General features: G+C 39.2%; 3 protein-coding genes across 7 annotated transcripts in view; 1 reads left to right on the top strand and 2 right to left on the bottom strand.

Annotated features, from left to right (window-relative positions):
* The window catches only part of bckdhb (branched chain keto acid dehydrogenase E1 subunit beta), a 58,956-nt gene extending 52,987 nt beyond the window's left edge, over window positions 1-5,969 (bottom strand). The window contains exons 1-3 of the mRNA XM_040012657.1: window positions 5,632-5,969; window positions 3,242-3,319; window positions 2,980-3,048 (exon numbers count right to left, since the gene is read on the bottom strand). Of these exons, the coding sequence (XP_039868591.1) occupies window positions 2,980-3,048; window positions 3,242-3,319; window positions 5,632-5,809 (325 nt within the window). The 5' untranslated portion in view covers window positions 5,810-5,969. The remainder of the gene's footprint in view (window positions 1-2,979; window positions 3,049-3,241; window positions 3,320-5,631) is intronic.
* A 644-nt stretch (window positions 5,970-6,613) lies between these two features.
* Window positions 6,614-17,011, bottom strand: ttk (ttk protein kinase). 5 transcript variants are annotated; one of them, XM_040012637.1, is made up of 25 exons: window positions 16,883-17,011; window positions 16,214-16,301; window positions 15,909-16,131; window positions 15,719-15,825; window positions 15,484-15,627; window positions 15,219-15,330; window positions 15,046-15,136; window positions 14,822-14,940; window positions 14,551-14,638; window positions 14,244-14,352; window positions 13,915-14,140; window positions 12,054-12,160; window positions 11,353-11,496; window positions 11,063-11,232; window positions 10,685-10,830; window positions 10,299-10,425; window positions 9,910-10,002; window positions 9,639-9,796; window positions 9,352-9,503; window positions 9,108-9,232; window positions 8,100-8,174; window positions 7,827-8,003; window positions 7,549-7,645; window positions 7,379-7,464; window positions 6,614-7,296 (listed from the first exon to the last, which is right to left on the bottom strand). In XM_040012637.1, the coding sequence occupies exons 2-25, from the start codon at window positions 16,299-16,301 to the stop codon at window positions 7,228-7,230; spliced, it is 3,033 nt and encodes a 1,010-aa protein (XP_039868571.1). In that variant the 5' UTR covers window positions 16,883-17,011; the 3' UTR covers window positions 6,614-7,227. The 5 variants fall into 5 exon arrangements, with proteins under 5 accessions (XP_039868571.1, XP_039868572.1, XP_039868573.1 ...); XM_040012638.1 differs by having other exon boundaries at window positions 13,915-14,137; XM_040012639.1 differs by having other exon boundaries at window positions 14,244-14,349.
* Window positions 17,012-17,504: 493 nt separating this feature from the next.
* On the top strand, window positions 17,505-26,406 carry ebag9 (estrogen receptor binding site associated antigen 9). The gene is made up of 7 exons (XM_040012680.1): window positions 17,505-17,820; window positions 18,134-18,228; window positions 18,542-18,623; window positions 18,758-18,913; window positions 20,114-20,224; window positions 20,603-20,694; window positions 24,684-26,406. The coding sequence occupies exons 2-7, from the start codon at window positions 18,146-18,148 to the stop codon at window positions 24,799-24,801; spliced, it is 642 nt and encodes a 213-aa protein (XP_039868614.1). The 5' UTR covers window positions 17,505-17,820; window positions 18,134-18,145; the 3' UTR covers window positions 24,802-26,406.
* The last annotated feature ends 623 nt before the right edge of the window (window positions 26,407-27,029 follow it).

The raw sequence follows: 27,029 nt of genomic DNA, 5'->3' as shown, positions 1-27,029 counted from the left end.
GGTGCTGTTGCCATGTCATTAGACATTTGTGTACCCAAACAGATTTACTACTATGGTGGTCAATGATACAACCAAACCAAAGTGGTCATCTTCTTTTAAATAATACGTCATAACTGAATGACACTGTGGAGACAAAAAAAAAAAAAAAAAAAACAACCTTTTTTCCCTCCTTTTTAAATGCCAAACTACATTTTTCTCCACAGGTTGAAACTGAAAATTTTAATTTAACTTTACCATGCAGGACAGCCAAATGCAGAGCATTTCCACCAAGCTGTTTTTTATTAATGTGCCTTTTATTCTAGAACACAAGTAAATAATTTTAATACTTGGCTTTAACGTAAATTCCATCTGTCATCAAAACCAGAAACAAATGCAAACATGCTAAGTCACGAAGCATGTGGCCTAACTGTCCACTGAAACTCGAACTGCTCCAGTGGAGTCGCAAAACGTAATGGCAGGGGGGGAAAAAAAAAAAAAAAAAAAAAAAAAAAGAGTCAAAGGGGGCCTGCGAGGTGATTCTAACCTTCCTAAAATCAGTGCTTTAAACAAAACAGAAACGCCAAGTTTCCCACATTGCTTCAATTTATTTGCTTGAGGTTTGATTGGCACTCTTTTAATTAAGTCATGTCTTGTTCTGCGGTGGCCCACGAACAGCATCTGTGTGGAGAATTAGCTCCACCAACTGTTTCTCTGTGTGGCCAACTCTTAATAGTCATTCAACTCAAATTCAGGGAAGACATATTAATTAGTGTTGGCCTTTGAAGATTTTCTTGACATTTAATTAAAATATGTACTGCTTTTGGTTGGAAACTTGACCACAGCCTGAAAAGCACAAGAATAAAAAACAAAACAAAACAAAAAACAAGCTCAGCAGCTTCTTCAGTTTAAGGCCAGGCAGACATTGCCTCATTTTAACCACGAATTAGTCACAGAACTTAGACTCTGCATGCTCAAATTCGATTTGTCATTCAACACAGTCTGCAGGGGGCTCCCTACCTCAGTTTTCCCACAATTCAGCATTAATTAACCCTAATGAGCTGTAATAACATCAGTGGGATGCATCAAGGTTATACTCACCGTCCCCTAAGAGTGGTTCCGCCGGAAGTCTCTTCTTTTTCAAGGAAGAGACCTCCGGCAGAACCAGAGGAACCTGACTGTCTCTTTAATACAGTACTTTGAGACAGTTACTGATGTAAATTCTTGTGAATCAGATTGATCTCAATGAACGGACCTGTTCTGACCCTCGTTTTAGACAGCAATGTGCCACAAGGCATCTATGAATTATGAGTATTACAGCAGACTTATTAAGCTATTGCTCATTTTCCGTCACATACTGTATATTATGTTGCAGTGGTGTTTGTAAATATGGCCAAAATTTCAAATCAAGAGGTCAGCATCTGTGCAAGTAACCCTTGACTGCTGGAAGCTTAGGCTTAGCTCTGCTGTAAATGCTCTATTTTAGTATTTTTGTTTCCTACTCTTGGCTTTCTATGACATCAATAAGGTCCCTATCAGGTCCCTAATACGCTGAGCTGATATAAAAGCCACAGCTCATAGTCTGCTGGAAATCAATATAAAGGTGAGTCGATCCTATTCAAAGTGAGGAGTCAGGTCATGACAAAAGTCCAGTGTGAGCACACTGTTACCAGAGAAGTTGCAGGATTAAAGCTGAACAGACAACAAGTGTGGAAACAAAAACAAAAAAAACCCAGTCCTCACATTGCCTGGCAGTCTGTCACAGGTTATATGGACACTTGATTAGAAATGGAACAGAGGCATCATTAACATTATTATTGACACCCGTTATTTTCTGACTATTACAAGTTAAAATGTTGACTGTCAGAGCTGTAGAGCAGCAGCTGCAGCATTACACTCTTTAAGGATTTGGATCTCAACGATCAGGCAAGATTAAAATTACAATTTTTAAAACTTCTAACAATATACTGTTAATGAATTCAATAGTTGTGATAAAAACTATTTTTAACTGCTTAAACAAATATAATAGTGGATGTCACAAAACAGTATTTATGTCTGTGGAGCTCTGCATTTCAGTGCCAAAAGTCTCAGTATATCTTGTCCACTGACTGCATTATACATTACACCTGTGCTTCTCCGGCTGTCACTGAGGCTGCATACAGGCCAGATCCTCTTCACCAAGATCTGTCTGAACGACCTGCAGGATTCTGAGTGTGCTATTTAAGAATATCAGAAAACTTCAGAGAAAATAATGAGCCCCAAAAACAAAACTTATAACAGTGAGCTTCATACTATACTAATATCAGCTCGTTGTAAGGCTTCCCCTACAACGACTGACACGTGTGCCAGTAGCTCATGCTGGTCCTCTGGGTGAAGGCTAGGAAGTAACAGGCCCTTCCCAGAGCAGTGGGTGGTGAGATTCTCAGCAGTGTTTTGCTGCCATCTAGTGGCGAAAAATCACACCAACAACAGGTTACTAACATTTTTTTTCCTTTCAACTATTCAGGTGTCACTTTTGAGAGGGATTCTTAATGTCTACCGTGCATTTGAAGAACCTAAAGACAAGTCAGTCTTTGGTCACAGTGTAAGATTTAGCGGACTTTGCACTATTTCCAAGACTACTACGGGGCTCTTTTTGAGATTATTTTCCATGATGCTTGTAATTGTAATAGTCAAAGTGAAAAACCTTTAAACAATGGAAAAGAAACAGAGGGAAACAGAATGGTTACTCAATACTTCACAATGCTGACAGAGCACCCATTGTTCAGCTGCCTGAACTTCACCTTCCATGAGCCAAAACAAGCAAACGTCAATGAGGAAAAAGGCTGACTTAAGACAGCTCAAAATTATGTTCCTTACCACCAATATACCAACCAAGAACAACTTTGGGGGGAAAAAAAATGTTATGATTTTTTGTGATGCCGTGCATTGGTACGCATCGCTGAAATCAGGTAAACCTCGTTTGTTTTAAGGTCAGCGTTAAACTAGAAAGCAGCATCTTACCATATTTGTCCCTCAGCCCCACTGTGCATCGGAACACTCCACCAAAGGCGACATCTTCCCCAAAGATGACTGCAGAGAAACAAGATTACAGTACAGTCAGCACCGTTAGTGCTCAAGTATGCACGAGTGAAAAATACTGAAAGCTCCTTAGATTAAGCCACTTTGAATGTTTTAGATTTCAATAACTTGGACAGCTTGATTCATACTTTCATGATTGTTAGGCAGCCTGGAGGTTTACAGAGTGTGTCTGCGTGCCTTTTACCTGCGGTAGGATCGCTGGCCAGAGTGTTGTCCAAGGCACTCGTAATGGACTGGAACAAGTTCATCTTCTGGGTAGGACCTTAAGGTGAAACACTTAATTTAAAAAAAATGAAGAAATTCACACATAAAAAAATACGTATGTCTTAATGGTTTTACACAACTAGGCCTCAACAGAACAGGTACTGCAGGAAAAACACATCAACTGTGATTTGATTTCCTGTTTTCAATGGCGTACACACTGTGTTACAAATTAAAGAACACAAAAGAATAGCATGTTTTCAACAAGGGCAGGAAAGGGAAAAAAAGCAAAGAAAAAATGATACAGCATTGTTTTACAATATTTGATTACAATATATTTTTGCAATTTATTGTATATTATATATTACAACATTGCAATATTGTATTGACGCATGCATGCCAAATATGGATATTTTAATAAATAAATTAAAGCACAACAAAAAAGAGGGCTCAACTCGCTTGAAAGAAGGCAACCTTTCTGCAAATAGTTGCGGTCTGACTCAAACCAGCTGCAATCATTCTTAGACAGGTTGTCGAAGGTTTGCAAATAACTGCTGTTTAATTTATAAACGCATACAGATTGCCACCATGTTGCCATCAATCTGGATGAATATTTATCAATGAGCACAACTCGACAGGACCTGAGCCAACTGGCTACCAGCTGGTTGTATTCTGGTTATATTCCTACAGAACAGGAAGGCTGATGAGCACAAATGGAGTAGTGAAATGTGACTTTCTGTCCATACAGACAACAACAGATATGTGATTTATGAGGATTTATAGCAGTTAATTGCTGTATTATTAAAAACATGTTCAAGAGTTGGCAACTTGACTTCACTGAATTGCAGACTGATAGTAGACTGACACCATCTTTTTTTTCCAACAACAAAAAACAAAATAACTAAAATCTGATAACATTATTTTATTGGATAAGACAGATATTGAAAAAGTTTAACTCTGAGTACATAATTTGCAGTTGAAACAATTTGAAATTGAACTTTATGTTTTGAAATACTCAGCTTATTGCAAAATGTTAAAAATTTGGATTAAAGTATTGTGATAATATTGTATTGTGGGGTGTCAGGTGATTCCCACCTACAATTTTCAGTACCATGTTGTCATTCTGGATCAAGTAAAAGTATATTATAGAATAAGCAATCAGCTTAGAGCCTGGGACTAGATCACACTACAAGGAAAAATTAAATACATTTTTAGTTACTTCCTTAGTAGCAGCAGGTAGCTTTGAATGTTTTATTTTCTCAGTTTTACACCAGGTGCCCTTCCTGAGAAAAGAGACAGTGTCTCCTCCCAGCATCAAACCAGAAATCTTTCACTTGTCTGGCAACAAGTAAGTCGAGGGCTGTTTTCTGCAATGGTGTGTGCTATTGCTTTGTTATTTCAGCATTCATTAACCAGGTAAAAAGACTGGACCCATTTGCAAGAAGTCGTATGAACGCTGTGGCTATGAACCCACAAGATGCACGAGCTTTTCATGTAAGTGAAACAGAGCATCCTTTGGGGGGCCTAAACAAAGACACTGCATTAACCTCCTAGGACCTGGCGTCCACATATGTGGACATCACATTTTGGGTTATTTAGACCAAAATACTCAATTTTGCTCTACAAGGGCCTGATATCCACTTACGAGGACATTATACTGCTACTGTTCTATCAAAAAATTTAAACGAATATCCTCATACGTGGCTCTTATTTTCCTTAAAAACAAAAATAAGGTAAAAAAGAAAATCTGGTAATTCTTTGTTTTTACATTCATCGGGCCCCAATATGCCCAAATATCAAAGAGAAATTAAAATGTATGTTGTGGAAGAGTTCGGGTCTTAGGAGGTTAAACATAAAATGTCCAAATCCCCATTTTGGTTAATTCTAGAATAAAATAATGATAATAATAATAATTTAAAAAACACCACCAACAACACACTGGTGAGCCTTGCCGTCAACAGAGTTGAGGATAATACTGTAGGATCCTTCCCATGATGAGGACAGCTTCACAAAAGGAAGATGAAGGTGGAACTCCAGCAACACTTACGGGAAGATGAACAGCATGACAGTATGTCACAAGACCCAGATGAAGGCCACAAGACTTAAAGTCTTCCCTTAAGTGTTGCTGGAGTTCCTGCATTGTGAATTCTTTCATTCTCTCCATGCACCTTGGAAGTAGGTGAAGTTGTGCCAGAAATGTTTTTGCTCTGACTTAACAAGTAAACAGAAAACCCCACGTGCAGCTGTTTCACGCCCTTTAACCATACACGGTGTAATTCACGGTGACAGCTTATTTCTCGGTTGAACTGAGGACATTCCAGCGGTATCAACACGACCCGCTCCCCCATGTTAGCCGGTTAGCCAAACACTCACCGTACTGAGACGGGACGGGGTCAGGCTGAAAGGTAAAGTGTGCCGCATGCCTTCGTTGTGTTTTTGTGCGGGAGCTGCAGTTCGGCGACAGTTTTAGCAGCGTGGTCCCCAGGGAGCCGGGAGCGATGGAAAGTTTCGAGTTTGCACCTCGAAGGAAGAGCCGAGCAGCAGCCGCCATCACTGTTGTTATGACTGAACAGGGAGGGCAAGATGAACCTACGACTAAAGATCGTCTATTAGAGCAAGCTCCCAGTTCTAGCGGAGGGAATTGTTTCGCTCCCGATCAACTTCCGGGACTTTCCCAAAAGCTTCAGTAAACGACGCTGAGAGATTTCATGCTAGCTTGTTTAAAACAAATATTGCTATACTCATTAGAATACGAGTAGGAGAGACCCCACTCTTTGTGATTTCTGGGAATAGTGGCGGAGTGAGAGCTCTTCTTTTCTTCCTGCCTCAGCCTCAGCGAGTGAGGCCGTGATTGGTCAAAAGGGAGGGTGGTGTGCGCAGTACGTACAGGTGTCTAAAATCGTTCACTAGACGCAGAGTTTCAGTTTTACGGAAGAGGATTAGGGCCACTGGAAAAAAAAAAAAAAAAGTGGGCACGTCTTCTTTTTTTTTCTTCTTTTCCTGAATTCTGAGAAAAAAAGTCAGAATTCTGACTTTAATCTCAGAATTCAATTCTTACTTTTTTCTCAGATTTTTTTCCCCCAGTGGCCCTAATCCTCTTCCGTACAGTTCCCTGTGATGTAATTCATTTATATATATTCATATGTATTTCATATATTATTTTATATTTTATTTATCAACTCACAGTACAAATGTATAAGTATTTTTTACATTAGTATATGAAAATTTCTACATTTGTGTGTAAAGCATTGGTATTACAACTCGATAGTATTACTGCCCTCACAGGAAGAAGCTTCAGGTTCAAGAAAAAAAAAAGTTTCTACATGTCAATGGAAAAAAAACAAAGCACAAACTCTTATGGTACAATACAGTATGTTTATTGGATTATACTATACTGCACAAACTGATAAGCCAAAACATTAAAACAAACTTAAGTGAGTAACACTTAGAGATTCTACCATTCGTGTGGATTTCTGAAAGGTACTACCCACATAAATTCTGTTGCAGACCAAGCACATCCTGTAATGGCAACAGCACTCCCTGAAACTGCTCAGGAAGGGTTCAAGAACACACAGACACAAAGTTTTTTCCTGATCTCCCCAGAATCTGAAACAGCATTCACAGGATGCACTGAAACAAGCCAGTCAATTCCCATGAGACTGAAAGTCCATCCTGCAACCGACAGGATCCAAATGAGCCACTGCCAAATGTCTGGCATCTCTGACTACAGGTCACAGCTTTTGGGGGGTTCTTTTGGTGATTTAAACCACACAATACTAAACAAGTAGTTTTAATGATGGCTAAATGGCTTGTGCTTATATTTACTAATGAGTAAAAATGAAACAATGTGCTATTTTGTTTCAAGAAAAACAAAGATATTGCTTTGTTTATCTCACAAAAAAGGGAAACTTTAGTGGTTATGAGTGGTTTAAAAGAACCAAATCAGCCACAACACATTTTCCAGGGCAGTTAAGATGATGACTTTGCACACTCTGCAACATCCAGCTTCCTGCCACTGCTGCACATTCTTGCCAAATTCTGTGACGATGAGAGAGCAAAGTTAGCGCTTCAGAAACTTGTCTAAGAAGTCTGAGAAGAAATTTTGGGAAGTTATTCTTACATTAGCAGCTCGAATGATGCTGTTTGGAGACTGGAGGGCTGCGAGGTCTGTCAGGATCTTCTTAAGATCGTTGTTAGAAGGATATTCTGGAACAGAGTACAGGTGAATTTCTAACGTTAACCTGGCATCTTCTTAGTACACAAACTTGTTACTGATTGATGTACATGTACCTGGTTCAGGTGATGCTTGTGGTTTGAGCTGCAGATACGGATGCTCCAGCAGTTCTGCAATGGCAATTCTCTCTCTGGGGTTTCGTACCAAGCATCTCTGGTAAAAGGAAAAAAAACAACAACAAAAAAAACAAAACAAAACAAAAGCTGAATATTTTTATTTTACATGACCTCAGTAACACTTCTAATAAACACTCATCAACAATTGATTGGACAGATTCTCATTTTAATGTGTGTAAAACTGTAACACAGAAGTCCCATCTATGGCATCGTTTCACCTTCAACACATCGAGCAAATCCTTCTCCGAGATGTCAGGAAACTCTATTTTATGGGAGGGATCGATGATGGCGTGCAGCTTGCTGATCTGGTTGGTGATGCTTTGGAACGGAGTCTTCCCGTAAGTCATACAGTACAGAATACATCCGAGGGACCACACGTCACCTTTGGGGCTGATCTGTTGAACAAAATTAGCAGAAGGTGTCTTACCTACTGTTGCATTCTCGGTTTGGTTAGTGACTCTGTCAAATCAGTAAAAACGAAAGTAACACACCTTTGAGCGTGCTTTTCCTGTCTGGGATGACGTGTCTTTGATGGCTTCAGGGGGCATATAGTTCAGAGTTCCTACCTGTGTTGACAAATGATTACGTGTTACACATGTTAAGCCATTTTTCCCAACTGATTGACATCCTTAAGCTGAGCTGCAGCTTCAACTTATTTAACAGAACTTAAATTAGAAAACTGTCATTTTCTGTTGTCCCTCACAGTATGCTCATTTAGAGTTGCTTTGCATGGTTTGAAGTTCAAAATCATTCTTCTGTATCTTGGTGCAATCCCTGACTTCATCCAGTGTCTGAAGAGTTGCCGTTTTAGCTCTGCTTCAGCCTTCCTCTGATTGGCATTTTTACCCAGTGAAAAGCCGCTCGCTAGATATTCTCTCTCTCTTTCCTTTAAAGACCATTCTGTTTTTTGAACTTCAGCAGGTCGTTTCAAAGATGCTACAATATACTTAGGACACCACCCCTGCAGAGATTTTGATTTATTAAAGCAAAAGAAGAAGAAAAAAATCCTCCAAAAAAAAAAAAAAAAAAAAAAAAAAAAAACCCACACAGGTGAAATAAATTTCTTTAACAATGGCTCTGTTGCTGTAACTTTCCCAGTAGGCCATGATCACAGGCCGACAAGCATCTGGGCCGCACCTTAGTGGAATGCACTCATTCATACATCTGTGTTATTAATTCATCTGTGCTTTTTCCTGCGATGTCAAAACATCTGCTGGTCTATTGGAAGAAATGACCGTGGCCCTCCATCCATCTTATCTGAAAGACTCTGGAACAGATACCATTTGTAGCCTGGGACTGGAGGTATGCAGACATTGACCATGCTAACCAGAAAATGTCTGACTATCAGGCTATATTGGACAGTCTAGCACAGATATCATCACCCCTCTAGAGTCCACCAGATTGTTTTCCAGCAATTTCATTCCTTTGTAGTTTGATTGCTTGGGACCCAAGCTGACATGACACACGAGAGGTTCAGTGTATTAATTAGTATGACTTACTTGTGAATCCTTCATGATGCTCGTTACATCTGGTTGGATTCTGTTTGCGATGCCAAAGTCGATCAGTTTCAGCGAAGCATTCACTATGACAAAGTTAGCTGGTTTCAAGTCGCTGTGGATAATTCCTATACAGAACACACATGCAGTGGTTAGAAGTGACCATCAGTTACTATGACATTTATGACATTTGAACAACAATGAAAGTGGTAGTCAACTGATAGTGGGAGGCACAAGAGAAATGAACCGTGTTTGTGGATGGTGTGGACGGCCTCCAGCATGTTCTTCCAGTAGAACTTCCTCTCTAGAGGGTTCACAGTTTTGCGGTTTCGCAACCACGTGTTCAGATCCAAGTTTCCACACTCCATCAGCATGTAGATGTAGCTGTTGGTTATTTCACTGAAAGAAACAAACAACCCACAAAAAACACAACCATCAGGACATTTATTGAGGCAGAGATGTATACTTCAGGTAAACAATAGAAAAAAAGGCTGCCTAATTTAAAAATAATTTCTGGATAGGCTGTGCACTCACTAGTCATAGAGCTTTATAATCTGGTCGCTGTACTGCTGCAGGTGGTTCAGATGTTCAATTTCATTTTTGTAACTCTCTATAGTCTGGGCATCGGCCTCCTCGAGGTTCACATATTTCACTGCATACAGCTGCTTTTTATGATCGAGCACCTGGTAAACCTGGAGGGGGAAAACAAGCAGTTGTTTAAAATACAAGATCAGAGGCCGACTGGACTGTCAGACTGTGGTGAAATGTTTTTGGCATTATGGGAACTCCTTAACACTGTTGTTACCTTACTCGATCCCCCGCGTCCAATCATCTTCAGAATGAAGAACTGCTTCCCCTTAATCGTAATGGATTCATTGGACAACGCACTGAGGGAAGCCTAAAATGAGATCCAAACAAAGATACAGTTTCTCATTAAAGTTGAGAGTAGTATTTAAATTACTGCTGATATTTCCAACTGACTGAACTCTGTCTACTTGGCATTCAAATGACTGTTTACTGTTCAGTCAAGCTGGAAAAAAAAATGTTTATACTATCAAGTGCTTTTCCCCACACACATCTAAAATCTTTAATTAAAAACAAACAAACAAAACAAAAACAAAAAACTCCACAGTATGTTGTTGGGTTTTTTTTAAATGTATAAGACAAAACCAAAAGGAGGGCATGAACATATACCTGTGGTGTCTGGGCACACAACGTTTGATTTAGAGGTGTGCATGGCTGCTGAGCAGGCCCAGCTCTGTGTGCCGCTGCTGCAGAGGAAGACACTTCAGGGCCTCTCTTTACAACAGGAGTAATGAAGCTGAGAGGAGACAAATACAGGTATGCAGAGTGTGACATTTTATTTCGATAGAAATATTCTAGAATACAAATGTATTAGCTTATTGATTTGAAGTAGAATTGACTTTTAGCGCAACTTTTTAGAACCCTACAATAAAGCATATATTTAAACACCGTTCCCAATGGAAACTAAAGAGCAGAATTACAGATATGAAAAAACACTTTTGCTTATGCTGCATATTTAAAGAGAGATTTCACAAATACCCAAGTCAGAGTATTACCTGTTAGCAGCTGGATATCTATTGCTGTTAGGTGTTTCGCAGACTGTTTGTGAGTTAACTTTGGATGGAAGTTGGAGGGATGGCGTAAGGAAAGACTCTGCCAGACGAGGAATGGGTCTAGGTTCAGGGGGCGTTGTCTGTTTAACCTTATAAGGGGGGGAAAAAAACCCAACAACAAAAAAAACGTTTAAGGTTTTGAGACATAACCAAAATAAATGTTTACATACATGTTCTGAATGAAGATAATAAACACCCACCAAGTCTTTGGATATTTCACAGGGAAGACATAAGCTAACACCAGCTTGCATGTAGAAAAAAAACAAGCTAAAATCTGTGTATCTAAAAATTTAGCAGTAGATTTAAAAAGGGCCATCAGACCTCAGGAGAAACATGCCGGTTGATGGAAGTTGGGATCTTCCACTCCGATAAAGGCTCCCTGCTCGCAGGTTTAGGCTGCTCTACTGAACGTCTGACAGGGACCCGAGCAGGAAGCTGTACTTCCTGGATTCCACCACATGCAGACATTACGGGAGCACTTGCTTGCAAATCTAAAAGAAATTTGGAAAATATATAATGCATTTAAAAAATAACAATGTATTTAAATTTAATTTAAATTTAAAAGCATGTTCAAGTTTTGACCCATACAATGAACTGACTTAGATCTCTACCTGTGGGAGGGTCCTCCTCACTGGTGGGCAGTAGCTGTTTCTCTCCAGCTTTAAGGTTATGTATGGCCATGTCCAGGAGCTCGGCTGGCTTCGCATTTAAAGTGTGGGCTTTGTGCAGAATTGAAGTTGCTTTGTTGACATTACCTAAAAAGAGGATAGTAGGGGCATAAATAAATGGCACTTCAATTATGTTTTAATGAACGATTGATTGATTAGTAGACATTCTTATGGCTAAACAACACAAAATACAGACAAAACTTTTCACTCGCTAACAAATGTTTGGCATGCATTTTGAATAAACTATGCAGACATAGTGATCCATCGATCAGATCTAGACAAAAATGATGTTCCTTCCAGGTGTATATGGGACCTTATTGTAACAGATTACACTGAGATAGACATTCATTAAAGACATTGTGATTACTGATTACAATGATCTTTCTGTAATAAAGTTACACTACTGCAACTGGCTTCAGTTATGGCAATACTGTTTTTCTAAAGCACCGACTTAATTAGTTGCTTTTACAGCAGTACATTGCAGCTCTGAACTACCTATTATTTTTCTAAAGTGGTGCCACCTTTAAATTTAAATTCTTCAAGGAGGAGTCTTGAAGTTGTGCAAAACAATGTCCTTATTTGTATGAGTTGCTCCTTATTTTCAGCTTTTTGTTTTGAGAATGTGGTTCCAGAAAATTACATACCTTGAGAGACCTCAAACTGGGCATGTGCTATGTGGACAAAGGCAAAGGCTTTGCAGTTGGATCTTGCAACTATGAAGTGGTCCTGTGCTTCATCTGGATCCTCGATCCTCCAGAAGAAAAAGGAAACAATGATACACTTAAAGAGCAGTACTGATAGCTATCATTTGGTTGTGCCAATGTTTTTTTTGGAGGGACTGAAAGGCTATGTGGACAGTTGACAGCACTGCAAAACCTTGGTCTTCTGTCAGTGGGTTTCATGATATAGTCACCTGAAATGGTTTTCACTTCACAGTTGTGCCTTGTCAGCATTTCACTATGTAATTTCTTTCCCTCTTAATGGGGTTGGGACCATCTGTTGTGCTGTGCAGAAGTCAGGTCGGTACACAGCTGACAGCTCTATTTGACAACTGTTAGAATTCATATTATGGCAAGGACAAATCAGCTAAGTAAAGAGAAATGACAGTCCATCATTACTTTAAGAACTGAAGGTCAGTCAGTCCGGAAAATTGCTTAAACTTTGACTGTGTCCTCAAGTACAGTCGCAAAAACTATCAAGCGCTATGATGAAACTGGCTCACACAAGGACCGCCCCAGGAAAGGAAGACCAAGATTCACCTCTGCTGCTGAGGATAAAGTCATTCGAGTCACTAGCCTCAGAAACCACAAGTTAACAGCACAACAGATTAGAGCAGATAAATGCCACATAGAGTTCTACTAGACACATTTCTACGTCAACTGTTCAGGCAAGACTGAATCAGGCCTTTAGGGTCAAACAGCTACTAAGAAAAGAAAAGAGATTTGTTTGGGCCAAGAAACATAGGGAATGGACATTAGACTAGTGGAAATCTGTGCTTGGTCTGGTGAGTCCAAATTTGAGATCCAAATTCGAGATCTTTGGTTCCATCTTTGGGTGACGCAGAAAAGGTGAACAGATCGTCTCCACATGCATGGTTTCCATCGTGAAGTACGGAGGAGGTGGTGTGATGGTGTGTGGGTGCTTTGCTGGTGACACTGTTGGGGATTTACTCCAAAATGAAGGCACACTGAACCAACTTGGCCACCACAGCATCCTGCAGCGACATTCCATCCCATCTGGTTTACATTTGGTAGGACCAGCTGATCTAAACCAATTAAGATGGTTTGGGATGAAATGGACCGCAGACTGAAGGCAAAAGGGCCAACACATGTTCAGCATCTCTGGGAACTCCTTCAAGACTGTTGGAAAACCATTTCAGGTGACTACCGATCATTTCACAACATTTCAAGGAAATTTGCAATAAAGATATAAATTATATTATAGAAAAAATGTTTTATCAGTGATTGCAGCTTGCAGGCAGAAGATTTATTAGTTAAAACAAAATGCATTGCATTTTCCATCTTTGTTTTTCCAGTGACAACCTAATTCAAAGTGTGAATTTATTGCCACAAGGTGCTAGCAGTACCAATGCAACCATAACGACAGCATTATATCCAAAGGATAAGTCAAATGTAAGTGCAAAAGCAGCCCAGGTAGTGTATTCCTTGTAACTCCAAGTATAACTTAACAATTTTTAATTTAACATAAAAAAAAAAAAAAAAAAAAAAAAAACAACCTTGCAACTCTTTAGGAGCCACATAAAAAGATTCAAATCTAAAAATCTTGTTCCCACCTTTAGCAGAAATTTAGCAGAGTACTGTGCTTTGTTGAAAGCTGTTAAATTAGGAGGCTGGCATGTGGCTGAGACATGCTTGGCTTTGTCTCATTGTTTTGCCCACTGAGAAACATAAACGCATGGCTCCAACGAATCATTGATATCATGATTTAACACTTTTATAAAAATTTATATTGGTATTATTGTGAATGATATGATGGGGCACTCACCCTTTTAGTTCTGCATATCGGACTAGTATTCTGGCGTAGGTGGCATTTTTGCTGTATTGTCTGACTGGCAGCTTGAAGAAGACTTTAGAGTAACAGTCCTTGAGCTTATTCAGAAGGTTGATGTCTGTGTGAGGGTTCCCTCTCTTCTCCAGGTTAGTCAGGTATGCCCAACATGACTCAGGAGAGTTGGAATTGACGACCTGATCGAAATTGTAAGTTACATCTGCTAGAAAGGAAAACAGTCATGAAAACAGAGAAGGGGACACAGTGTCTTTCATTCTCACAACTATAGAAAATAAGATTCCACATGGAAATATGTAATGTAGTACCTTCCATTCTTGAGGCGTTCTTTGTGTAACATGTGTGAAGGAGAGTTGTGGTTGAGTCTATGGCTGCCTGGTCCTCCCAGGTGGATTTCTCTGGACTAAGAGCTGCCTGCTGAGAACACACACACACACACACACACACACACACACACACACACACACACACACACACACACACACACACACACAAAAAAGGATTCAACGTTTCTTTCTTTGGCTCAAGCTAAGGTTCTTCACACAACAGATCATTAGAAACGAAAGCCACCAAGTGTGGAATTTGAGAGGTACAAATACGTTTATTTGTACTCACTTGAACACACACTATATCCCGATCCACAGCACTGTTCTTTGAGGAGGATAGCCCAAATATTGGGTTCATATTTGAACCAGATGTTTGCCTAAGACAGTGACACAAATTAAGCATGAACAAAAACTCTGATATAGGTTTCATTGACACTGCAGGACATTACACGCAAAGTAAATTCACTTAATTACATATATTTCAATTGTATTTCTCAGATCATCCCACCCCCTGCCTACATTCACTACATTTTAACCAAAATAAATAAACATAAACATACCTGGACAAACTTGTGGGGATTGATGCATCGCTTCCTTTGGAGACCCTGCTATTATTGTAGTCATCATCATCATCATCCTTTTCTGGGATAGAGAAAGGTACTATGGGAACTCTTGCTGGCTACAAAGCAAAAATGTAAGAGCAGAACTTGGGATCCTCAAAGACCTTTTGGTAATGGGTAACACGGAACAGTTTCAAGTGGAAAAAAACAAAACAAAAACAAACCCCACAGACCATTCCAACTGCTCTCTTGCGCTGAGATCCTGTCCTCCAGCCTGGTAGTTGGTCATCTGGTGCTCCACCAAGGGAGTCCCTCCTGAAGGACAGAGAACAAAAAATGTCAGATGTTCCCCCTTAGAAAAAGCCTTCTGGGAGGTTGAGAACCACTTTATTCTTACCCTGAACTAAAAATACTTGAGAGCTGCAAGTCACCTGTCCCATCTGACGTTCTGCTTACTTTTTGTAACTCTGAGCCTTTTTTGACAGAGTCCTGTGCATCACTGTTTGGTACTGACAGAAAGAAAACAAAATATTTAGAAGAGAAAAGCATGATTGGGAAAAGGGCATTATTACATTTGAGCTCTATTGTGACCTTCTACTGCTGGACAGTCAAGTCAAACAGCAACATGTATATAATGACACAAGATAGACATGAATGCTCACCTGGTAAATTTTCCTTATCCTCTGAACTCCATAGTTGTGCTTTTCCATTCTGAATTCTTCGCAAAGCAGCCTCCAGCTGTTCTTTCGGTTGGGCACCCACCTGAACAGCATTCTGCAATATGTAGATGCCTCTCTTTGCGTTGCCTGGTAAAGTGTTAGAGATTAAATGAAATATTCTACATAGCATTTCTTGAGAACTGGCACATGTTTTGAAGGACAAACATCACATGTCTACCTTGAGAAATCTCAAACTGTGCATGTGCAATGTGGACAAATGCAAAATTCTGGCTGTGGGACCTTGCCACGTTGAAGTTAGGCTCTGCCTCACTGACATCTTGAATTCTAATAGAAAAAAAAAAAAATAAATGACCCAGTGAATGCACAGATGAAAATATAATTAAACCAAGAACAGGATTTCTACTCACGCTTTCAGCTCTGCAAATCTGACCAACATCCTTGCGTAGCTCTCATTATGACAGTGTTTTCCCAGTGGCATATTGGAGAACACCCTGGTATAAAAGTCAATGAGCCTGGTGAGGTGATTACTACCCAAGTGAGGGTCTCCTTTTTTCTCCAAGTCCATCAAATATGAAAGGCATGATTCGGGTGAGTTTGAGCCAATGACCTGGTTAATATTGTCTGTGTCATCTGTAACAAGCACAAAGTGTCACAGTTATGCACGGCAATGCAGACATCTGGCATACATGACTACTTGTTAATCCTTTGTTACCTTCATTGAGATACTTTTTAATTTTGTTAAGCTTTTGATAAAGCATGGCAAGTTTCTGCTTTCTGTCTGTGTGCTCCTCTTCCTCCATCTGAAATGATGAGTTCAGTCAACACAAATAACAAATGAGCCCAAATGAATATAAGCATTTTGCTTGAATAACAAGAACACAAAATCCAGCACAGAAAATGCAATTTAATGTTAATATGACGCGTTTATTAACAGTTATTAATAATGGGGAGCTAGGACTGCAGACATTCAAAAAAAAAAAAAATCCAGAGCTGTTGTTAAAGGAGTAACCAACACTGAGACAATTCTCAGTATTTAATTAACATTAAGTTACCAGTTTTGTGTGATTTCTCATTCTAAGGTGAGGAATACCTAGAAGGTACTATATGCTGACTTGGTGAGCAGCAAGAAATAACCTAGATAACAAGTTGAAGACAAGTTACTGAACAAATGCTTTCCTTATAAACCTGGATAGCTTCGTGTTTACAATCGGGGCTAGCTTATTTTCCGGCTAGGTAGCATGTAGCAATTTTGCTCAAGATAACTTGCTCATCAAATCTCCCCACTGTGCCGAAGACTCGCGCACTCAAGTGAAGTTAAACACGCATTAGAACATTTTTAAAAACATGACGTTAAAGTGCAGTAAAGCGAAAACCATCTCACCGTGTTTAGGCCTGCCACAAAAAAGTCTCTTGCGACGGGAATTACAGCACAATACACGGGGAAAAAGGCTCGACTTCAACTGCCAGATTTCAAATATGCCACTTCCGTTGGCGTTGTGTATTGATTGGGTCTTTGTGATGACGTCACGATGCGTTCAGTTTACAAACAAGCAAGACGACAATAATAAAGGATAAATATAAGGGAGACGCGTGTCTCTCTAAACGTTTTTGAGAAGTATCTATAGATATTTACCAGCGCGTTGTAATTTTTATAATTACTTCTAGTTTGTATTTTGAACGTGTATAAATTGAAATATGCAAATATTTTTCAAGAAGGGGCTCAGAGCCGATGTCTGATGTAATCTCGCTGTCCTCATACGTGTCCTGTATCACCCTCAAATACTTGTCTACCACTTTTGACTTCCTCGTGCAATACCACAGTTCCTCTCTTGGCACCCTATGATGCTGTATATGCTTTCTGTAGGTCCACAAAGACACTGACCTTCTCTATATGTGACCATCAACACTCTCAAAGCCAAAATCTGTAGTGCACGTTTTTCGCCATAAAGTATAAAGCCATACTCTCCCTTTTTTTTCCAACAGCACTTGAATACAGCACAATCACGCTTCCTGTGTTTCTGCTCCTCCCAGTTCAAAGATGGCAGCCATGGGACAGAGACGAGAGACGACACAAATTTAGGACTTTTGTCATGAAACAAAACTGGGTTGCGGAGCTGATACCTCCATTGTTTTGACATAACAGTGAATTAAACTGTCACCGCCAATGTGTCGTCGTAGGAATAGTTTAAAAGGGTTCAGAAATATGTTTTCCTGTGGGCTAAGCTAGCAAGCAGAGGTTAGCAAATAAATGAACTTGTCTCTTCTGCCACACAAGAAGGAAGCAGTTGCCTTTCATACAGTCTATTGACATCTTATAAGGTGAGTTTGTATCTTTTTTATGATTGTAGAGACGCATATTTTATTAGCTCGGTTGTTTTCATGAGTAAAGAACTTGCATTGTTAACGTTAGCCTTAAGCTCGGTCTTATTCTATGGTGAATAAATACGGGTTCGTATTTCAGTGAGGTGCTCGTGGCACGGCTCTCGAGATTAAGCGTTTATAAACTCTTACAGATTTTGTTTTCGCGCAGTCCTGTGTAAATATTCGTCTGCTTTGCTGCAAGTGGAGCATACAAGTCATGTCCGTACTTGCAAAATCAGATGCAGAAATCTTTCCTTTTCTTTCCCACCAGCTCAATTTCATCATGGCCATCTCTCAGTTCCGTCTATTTAAGATCTGCACATGCCTAGCCAGCTTTCTTTCTTTCTTTAAAAGGTTAATATGCAGGTAAGCACAAATACATTGTCCATTACAGCATGTATGAGACATTTATCTTTACACTACTACGATATTTTTGAAAATAAAATAGGAGATATGGATTTAAAAAATATTGTTCTAGCTTTATGAAACTCACAGCAACTCACAGCATTTACCACGATTTTTGCATGCATCAGCTCCACAACTAGAGATCCTTTTTTGTGCATGTGCTGGATGCAAGGTTGTCACAATGCACAGTAAAGAGATTTGATTGTGGTGTTCTGTAATGTGCAGTTTCTGCTTTTTATAATAATGGAGAGTTTAATTTCATTGTGTAACACAGGACTGGAAGGGGCCGCAAACTCAGTGGTGATCAAATAACTCTCCCAACAACAGTGGATTTTTCATCATCTGTACCAAAACAGGCATGTACTGCAGTAGTCATCAGCAGCTGCTTTGAGAAGAGGCTGCCATACAGGAGACACAATTTTCTTGTTTTCATAAACAAATAACTTTCAGGCACTATTGTGTTTTTATTAGTTTATTTTTGTCTGCACAGCCAGAGATTGAGGAATGGAGCTCTTGGGATGAAGAGGCTCCTACAAGTATTAAGATTGAAGGTGGCAACGGCAATGTCTCCCCTCCACCCAACGATGTAGATGAAGAGCCGGACTACTTCAAAGACATGGCTCCCACCATCAGGAAAACACAGAAGGTATGTCTGCAACAAGTCAAAGCAGTTTGTGCTGTGTCTATGAAAGTGTATAACCCCTTTAAATTTGTCTTTTATTAAGTAAACTTCACCTGTGAGGCTCAGCTCCTTAATTGTGGTGAACACTTTGACAATGTTTGCTGAGTATACACAATTATACCAGTGTAAATATGACAGAAAATAAGGTGAAGTGTAATAGGGCCACTCTACGTCATGGAATTTATAGTTTGTTTATGTGGTTGGCTTTTTTTTCTTTTTTAACTGAAGAGTCGTAGGTGTCATTACAATGTGACATTACAAGGTGTCATTACAATGAGATGGAAAAGCGGTTATTTTTGTAAATGAGGAAAAACTGTAATAGCAAAAAAAAAGAAGAAGCCGTGACTATTGTGTTTGACTTAAGCAAACATGATACAAAATACAATGAAGATGCGGAAAAAAAGTTGCCGCTTCAAAGGGAAAGGCTACTATTTGTTTTCCAACTGTTTTAAATGGATCCATGCCACAGAAAATTCTAAGAATAATATTATAACTGTAGCTGGTGTCAGGCTACTTACGAGGGGCTGTTAATAAAATGTATATTCTATTAGAAACTTAAGAGTAGCATCTAGAAGTAATTTGCACAAACAGTGTCGATCTTAGTTTTTGTTTTTTACTCAGTTTAGAAATGGGCAGATGTAAAACAAGAGACACGCAGTGCAGAGTTTCATTTATGTATTCCATTGCAATATTAAAACTTTAGCTTTGATTTCCTGTAATAACAAGAAATGGCATCTAATATATAACTCTATTTGTTTATTTTTAGCAAATTCTTAACTGGTGTCTAAACCAAGAAGCATGACATAAATATTCTGTAGGCATCCAGATACAGTAAAGAGTAAAGGTTTTGCTATTAATGCTTTGAATGCGATTAAATGTTTCTTGTGATCCAAACCCATGGCTTTTGATTAAAACATCTTCTTTTGATACATAGCCTGATAATTCCTGCAGCCACTGATTAGAAGTTGTTTTAGTGCAGAAGTAAAGTGCTTTTAAAATGTTGGGTTTGTCATTTCTAGACATACAATTTTTGTAGTGTAACAGTGTGATTGCTTGAAAATCTCAGCTTGTCCTTCCTATTAATAGTTGAGCAGCGATTCAACATTAACTCCTTTTACTTTGACTCTAAGCTCCTCTTCTTTTTTTCTGGTTTTCATATTGAAGATTGTGTTGAAGAAAAGGGAACCTTTGAACTATCTGGTGCCTGATGGCTCAGCAGGCTTCTCCAGCAGGTTGGCAGCCTCTCAGGATATGATGACTTTCATTCCCCCCTCAGTAAGTTACACTATTGTTGGAAGACTGTTTATGTTTTACACTCTGTATGCTAATAATTTTATAATTATGCAGGAGAAGTTGTTGGCCATCAAAGGAAAGAAAAACTTGTTTTATCAGTAAATAGGCTTGTGAAAAAAATTATTAAAGCTGCAGGACTTGAATCTTAGAACATCCAAATGTCAGAATGACTCAGTAAGCCTTCAAAAGAATGCACCAATCCCCTTCTCTTATTCCACTGGTTCAGTAAATTTTGATGCAGTTTGCAACACTCTTGTGTGAACTGACGTTTATGATGTATTAGACATCAAAGGCTCCCGACTAAAATGTTATCATAGTGTTATCTCTGTATATAAGACTGCAAACTGTCAATTTCCACAGGCTGAACTGGGTGAAATGGACACCTGGCAGGAGGACACAAATGCCTGGGAGGATGAGTCTGATGCTGCCTGGGAGGCAGAGGAGGTGCTCAGGTAAATGGGTCAAGAGTTCATCTGCTTCTATATACAGCAAATACCAGTTTGCTACCTTAACTAACCAGTTATGACACAACAACAGGAACAAGGAGTGTTTTTTATGTTATTAACCATGTTAAGATACAATTCCAACACATTGTCATTGAACCCAGATTTGATTGCAGTAAAGACTGAGGAATGCACAACAACAGGTTTCATGGCCACATACAACAATCTGTCTGTATTTACACAGAAAAACATTTTTTACAACACAACACAGTTGTAAAAGATTATTATTCACAATCCTTGTGTTAATGCACACCAGGTTATAGTTGGATTTCTTAGCTGTCATCTAAATGACCCCAAGTAGATGCCTCCTGTGAAATGCTGTTTTTTTTTGTTTTTATTTTATTTTTTTAATTGTAATTTTTTGCAGACTAGGGGGAAATTATGTAAAACAAGAGAGTGATCAAACCTTTTATTATGCAAACACATGGGTTCCCTGCATCTCTTCCTCACACCTACCAGTGCGGACAGAGGTGTCTAAACTGAAAAATAAGAAATCTTTGCTTCCAGTCTTACAACAGAATTTCTTAATCTTGGTGTAAAAAAACATAGATTGTTAACATAGCTGGTTATTAGCAGTTAATTCATATTTAGTTCCTCTAGTTTCCTTTAGCTTATCCTCTATTACAGGGGTCTCAAACTCGCGGCCCGGGGACCACTTGCGGCACACGTCACCGGTGCTTGCGGCCCTTATATTGACTTAGAAATATAAGACAGTTTGGTCCTTGAAGTTACTTTTTTTTGTTGGCGAGGATTTGTTTGTTGCTGAGTGCAATGTTAAAATAAGTTCTTTTATAAGCAGAAAATTATCTAATATGAAGGCAATATGGGCAGAGAGTACAAACATGTGTTAGTTCAGTAAGAGAGTTATTTGTAAAGAGAAAAATTTTCGCTAGCAGTCAAAAACTAATGTGTAAACTTATGCCTGCATTTTTATTTTGTTAAATATGAATAAAATTATAGCAGAAGACCTTTCATGTGTGTGGCCAGAAAGAGAGTACCAGAGTACCATTATGTGGTAGTTCAATGAATGGCTTCAGTTAGTTAAGAGTGAGGAAAAAGAATTGCGTTCACGTTTGCAATTTTGTCTTGTTATACAATATATTAAAAGGGAAAAAAAAACACCACTGTATTTTCAGAAATATTTTTGGGTGTTTTCTTGTTTGTTTGGGGTTTTTTGTACTACTTGAACACTAAAGTGGATTGCCAATGAGATGACAGTGCCAGCAGTGGCCCACAGCTCATATAAGTTTGACACCCCAGGGCCCTATTTCAGGAAGCCGGTTTAGTGCAAACTCTGAGTAAGTATACCCTGAGTTAACGAAAACTCTGGGTTTTCGGTTTCACAAAGCGAGTTTAGATTAATTCTGAGCGAGTTACTATGACGACACACTCCGTGAAGCTAACCTGCCCCCTAGCAGGTTTACTTCAACTAACCCTGACTTTCTCCGCCTCTTTGTCAGAAACCTGACTGTAGGAAGTGTCAGACACGGCCTGCCCCTTCCTTGAAGAGCCAGTAGATGTTGAAGCCCAAATTCTCCGCAGAGCTCTCTGCCGGGAGAGAGTGATTAGAGCGCGTTCGGACATTTTATCATTTCCTGATGATTTTCTGTGTGAACGTTACCGTTTTTCAGCACAATCTATAATTCATTTGAATAACATCCTCAGGCCTAATATTGCTCATGTGACACATCGCGGACATTCTCTCAGTTCTGTACATATTATTTGTATTGCACTTCGGTTTTTTGCAAACGGGAGCTTTCTGTATAATATTGGTTTCCAAGGCTACCGTCTGTCGGGCAGTCAGGAATGTTACAGTTGCACTGAAACGTCTCGTGTACTCGTTGGTGGTGTTCCCCGGTCATAGACCCACAAGATTTATCAAAGAGGGATTCCACAAAATTGCAGGTATCAGGATGACCAAAACTTAATTCATGATGTGGTGATACTTGAACTACTACTTAAATTTTACATTTATTTTCACGGTTCCCAGGCGTGATTGGCTATATAGATGGCACTCACATTCCAATCATTGCTCCTTCAGTAAATGAAGGAGACTATGTGAACAGGAAGTCTTTCCACAGCATTAATGTACAGGTACATAGCTCCCTGTAGCATTTCAAACTAACAAATTATTTCATTATAGTAATGGATGCTAATTTGTGTTGTCTGCACTGTGAAGATCATATGTGATGCTGCCAACATTATCACAAATGTGGAAGCCAACTGCTCAGCCTCTGTGAGTGGTGGTGGTGGAGGACCCCCACCTGTTTTTCGGGCCTCCGCTTTTTTTTCTGTTGGCTATAACGGGTCACATTTGAGCATACAGAGTAAACAAATATGTACTTGTAATGTGCTCAGATGATTTCAATGAGTGCTTACAGAAAGAAAATTAATGTAGCCTCTAACTGCAATTGATTTACATGGGACAAACAGACCAAGCACTATGGCTCATAATACAATTACACCTTACCTGTTTGGACTATATTTTTATATTTCATTTTTACTTGCTGCCAGGAACGTTTGGGGCCTGTTGGGTTGCACCTGCGCTCACATCACATCACAAAATAAAATGTATAAAATAAAAAATAAAATAAAATATAATAAAATAACGTGTTAAATGGGTGGAAATCCCTAGATCAATGTTTAAATTAACACTCACGCATTGACTCTGTCGGCTATGTTTTGCCATGCATGCTCCCTTTCTTTTGCAGCTGAGGCTGTGTTACTTTTTTTCCGCGGAATTTGCATGTTATCGGCATATGCTGCCATCAGAATTTCGGCCTCAAGCGCTGTAAAATACATTGACCGCGCCTTCTTTCCCTCCGTCTCCATGGTGACTCGCTTAATCTGTGCTCCACTAATCAGGGCTTTATGTATCCTCGTGCGCGCGCTTAACTTGGGGTTAAAGCAACTCCGCGTTGACTGAACTAATTGTTATCAGCCTTTCTGAAACCGAATATTCCGAGTTGGACAGTTCGGGGTTACTCAACCCTGAGTATCGTTTTTCACTCTGAGTTTTCTAAACCGGCTTCCTGAAATAGGGCCCTGCTCTAATAGATGGTGTTATTTGTTCAGATTAAAAAAACAAACAAAAAAAACTTGAATTATTCTATCTGCACAACAACATAGCTCTATAAAAGTATTTTAATTCATTTGTTTTTATCTCACACAACTCAAAGAAGTCTCGTGAGCCCATTATGCTCGCCGTCTCTTGTCCTCGTGAACGGCACTGCACGTCAACAGTGGTCTTACATCCGCTGCCGAAAGCTGCACTTTGGCATTTTGGTTGTTTGTGCACCTCACGTCTTTGTAGTTAGAACACGAGTGTACAATGTTGGGGTTTTTTTGTTTTGTTCTTTTGGGAGGGGCAGGGGGTTATTGTTGTTAGTTAGTTTTTTGTTTTTGTACTGCTATTTGATGATCACTACAGATGTTCAGGTATTCACAGATTATACAGATACAGATGACTTTGTGGGAAACCCCAAACAAAAAAAAACTACTTCTTTGCTTCTGGTTTTGACTTCTCTTCCTATGCTTGCACTGATGTGGAAGATTTGTCTGAGTGATGACCTATCATTGAGTAGAATACGCCAGCCGGTACTTGCACCCTCAGTGCTGGTAGAAAATGATACCGAACTGTGGCGACATCACTGTTTGCACACAACATCAATACAGCGAGAATAATGGGCCCATTATATTTCTTCTTGCAGTCATCACTTTTCTAAATGTGTATGTTCATTTCATGGCCACCAGATGACAGTGTTTGATAATACTTTGTCAGCAGTGGCACAAAAAGCAGGGTTTTGTTTTCCCCCATTCTCAGCTGACCTAGCTTTTGGTGACATGCTTTGGTGTGACATCACTTCCTGTCACCTTTTTTATTTATTTATTTATTTTTTTTATATATACTATAATTTTGTGTTTTGTTTTTTAAACAGACAACAGAAGATGGCTGAGAGAGAGAAGCGCTTCATGGAGCAGCAGAGGAAAAAGATGGAGAAAGAAGCTCAGAGAATGATGAAGAAGGAGCAGAAAATTGCCGTCAAGCTCTCATAACATTTTAAAGAGGCTCACTTTTGAGCAACAGGAATTGGGGGTGGGGGAGGGGCAAAGATGCTAGCTCTGTCTTTAAAGTCACCAAACCTACCAGGATTCTTACTGTACACCACTCACATGTTAGCAGATTGTCCTCCTCCTCCTTTTTTCCACCAGCAGCATTTTAGTGTGTTTTCCAGCTGCAGCGGCATAAAACATGGCAATGTTGAGGGCAGCGGGTATTCTCACTCTTCATGTGGCAGGGTCATTTTGGTCTTTAAGGGAGATTTAAGGGAGATTTTGTTTATACCATCCAGATCATTTTAGGTTAAAGGTCAGAAGTGGCTTTCTGAGATAATGATTAAATCTGTTGGAAAATCTTCCATTTTGGATTTTCCAGGAACATTTGTAAATAAACCGGTACTTGTGCTACCTGTTGAAACATACACAGGGAGTACATTTCTCTCTCTTTTTTTTGTAATTTTTACAACCTCAAAAGGCAAGGATGTCTAATTTATTTTATGCATCATTGAATACCAGTGAAATCCCTTGGTTTGCTTGATTTTTTTTTTTTTTTTTTTTTTATATTTATGTCTTTGTCTGACAACTGATCTGTTCGTTGTTTCTTTTCTTTTGTTTTTTTTAATGAATGATGCTTTTATATTTCACATTATCTCCCTGTGCTGTATGGCCCTTATTTCGCTGGAAATCTGCATTAAAATGAAGGCTGGAAATTTTCAAAGTGCGTGTGGATACATGATGGTAGACTAGAACGTAGCCAATGCAGATGTTAGCTGTGGGTTCCCATGGTAATCTCACTGCATCTCTCTGCCATTCACTCATTTTTGTCAGCCCTTAATATTGAAGGAGAATTTCCAGTGATCGATGCGTCTTTTTTTTTTCCCCTTTTATCTTGGGGGAGGAAATCTTGCTCTGCTGTTAAATAGTTGATGAATTGTCTGCAGAGACCCAGTACTTAAAAAACATGGGTCATCATCACAATGGACACTCATACAGTAATCTTGGCAAATAATGGGCTGATGGATAAACGTTTCCTAGCACATCATTTTAAGTAAGTGCTTCTGACGGAGCATCTTGTTATGCATCATTGTAATGAAATTCCCAGTCAGTGTTGTCATGGAAACATTGGCAAGTGCAGATACAGCATGTGTTCATCCATGACTTGTGATAAATGGTGCAAAGCAAGTCAAAGAAGACATATCTGGGTTAATATTATTCAATGATTTACTGACAAAATTTCTGTTAAAATTTCAATGATAAAATGAATACGAAAATAATTAGAGCATGAATAGATTCAAGAATGAAATTAAAAGCAGGTGTGGATTTATTTTCTTTGGAAATGCCCTTTCCCCGTTATTTTCACTGAGAAAGGCTGCATGTCATGTTTTCCTTTTTAAATTTTGCACGTCGTGATTTCTTTTTTTTCAGAAATTAATCATTAAAATCCTGTTTTCACACATGCTTAATGGTAAAAATAGCAGTGGTTGAGCACAACATAGGAGTAATATAAAGTAATGAGTCCAGAGTTGACAAATTGTATCTCTGCTGTATTAGACCTACACAGGTTTTTAATAAATTTTGATTCATACCTTCAACTGAAGACAATCTGGCTACGCCTGATATGTAAATAGTAAAATAACTCCAGCAACCATTGTGGAAAGGTAATAATTTTTCATGAATGCAACCTTTAGGTTCAGGCTTTTTCACTGTCTATGAGTGTTTTTTAGGTGTCGGCCACTTGGCAAACAACTTGTTTCTACAGTGAAATCTCACTCTATTGGAAAGAGCTCTGTAAAATGTTACCATCAGTGATGATCCCCAGAGGATGAACCTTACCAATATCTCACTCTGATTTTTATTGAAATTTGTCAAGCTATTGGTGGAATTGCCATTACATTCCCGCAAAACAGAAATATGTATAGACTCTTCCCTTGACATCATCATGTTAAAATAAAATTGACCTAGAACTTTCTATTTTTTAATCTCCTACCTGCAAACCAGCCTCATGAAAAATGCTGCAAACTACAGAAGTGAATAAGGGGAGAAAATGCGACAAAACCTTGATGGAGTGACACAAACTTAAAGATTGTGTTAACGATTGCACTTAGTTGGAGATTATGTATCGGAATTTCAGGAGCAGGACCACGCCTCCAAACACTCTCGTTCTGGTTGTCATCTATATAGGTTCCCCCAGTTCTGCAAGCTGTTCATTCTCGTTTACGTGCCCC

Source organism: Simochromis diagramma, unplaced genomic scaffold (assembly GCF_900408965.1).
Source record: "Simochromis diagramma unplaced genomic scaffold, fSimDia1.1 OVJJ01000618.1, whole genome shotgun sequence".
NCBI lineage: Eukaryota > Metazoa > Chordata > Actinopteri > Cichliformes > Cichlidae > Simochromis > Simochromis diagramma.
This window is presented reverse-complemented; position numbering and strand designations above follow the sequence as displayed.

Bases quoted from the DNA above. Each gene is read 5' to 3' on its own strand.
- ebag9 (XM_040012680.1), top strand. From the start codon at position 18,146: ATGGCCATCTCTCAGTTCCGTCTATTTAAGATCTGCACATGCCTAGCC. The intron at 18,229-18,541 runs GTAAGCACAAAT...TGTGTAACACAG, and splicing joins TTTAAAAGGTTAATATGCAG to GACTGGAAGGGGCCGCAAAC. The intron at 18,624-18,757 runs GCATGTACTGCA...TTGTCTGCACAG, and splicing joins CATCATCTGTACCAAAACAG to CCAGAGATTGAGGAATGGAG.
- ttk (XM_040012637.1), bottom strand. From the start codon at position 16,301: ATGGAGGAAGAGGAGCACACAGACAGAAAGCAGAAACTTGCCATGCTT. The intron at 15,826-15,908 runs GTGAGTAGAAAT...TTTTTCTATTAG, and splicing joins AGATTTGCAGAGCTGAAAGC to AATTCAAGATGTCAGTGAGG. The intron at 8,004-8,099 runs GTGTGTTACTTT...TTTGTTCAACAG, and splicing joins CAGGAAAAGCACGCTCAAAG to ATCAGCCCCAAAGGTGACGT.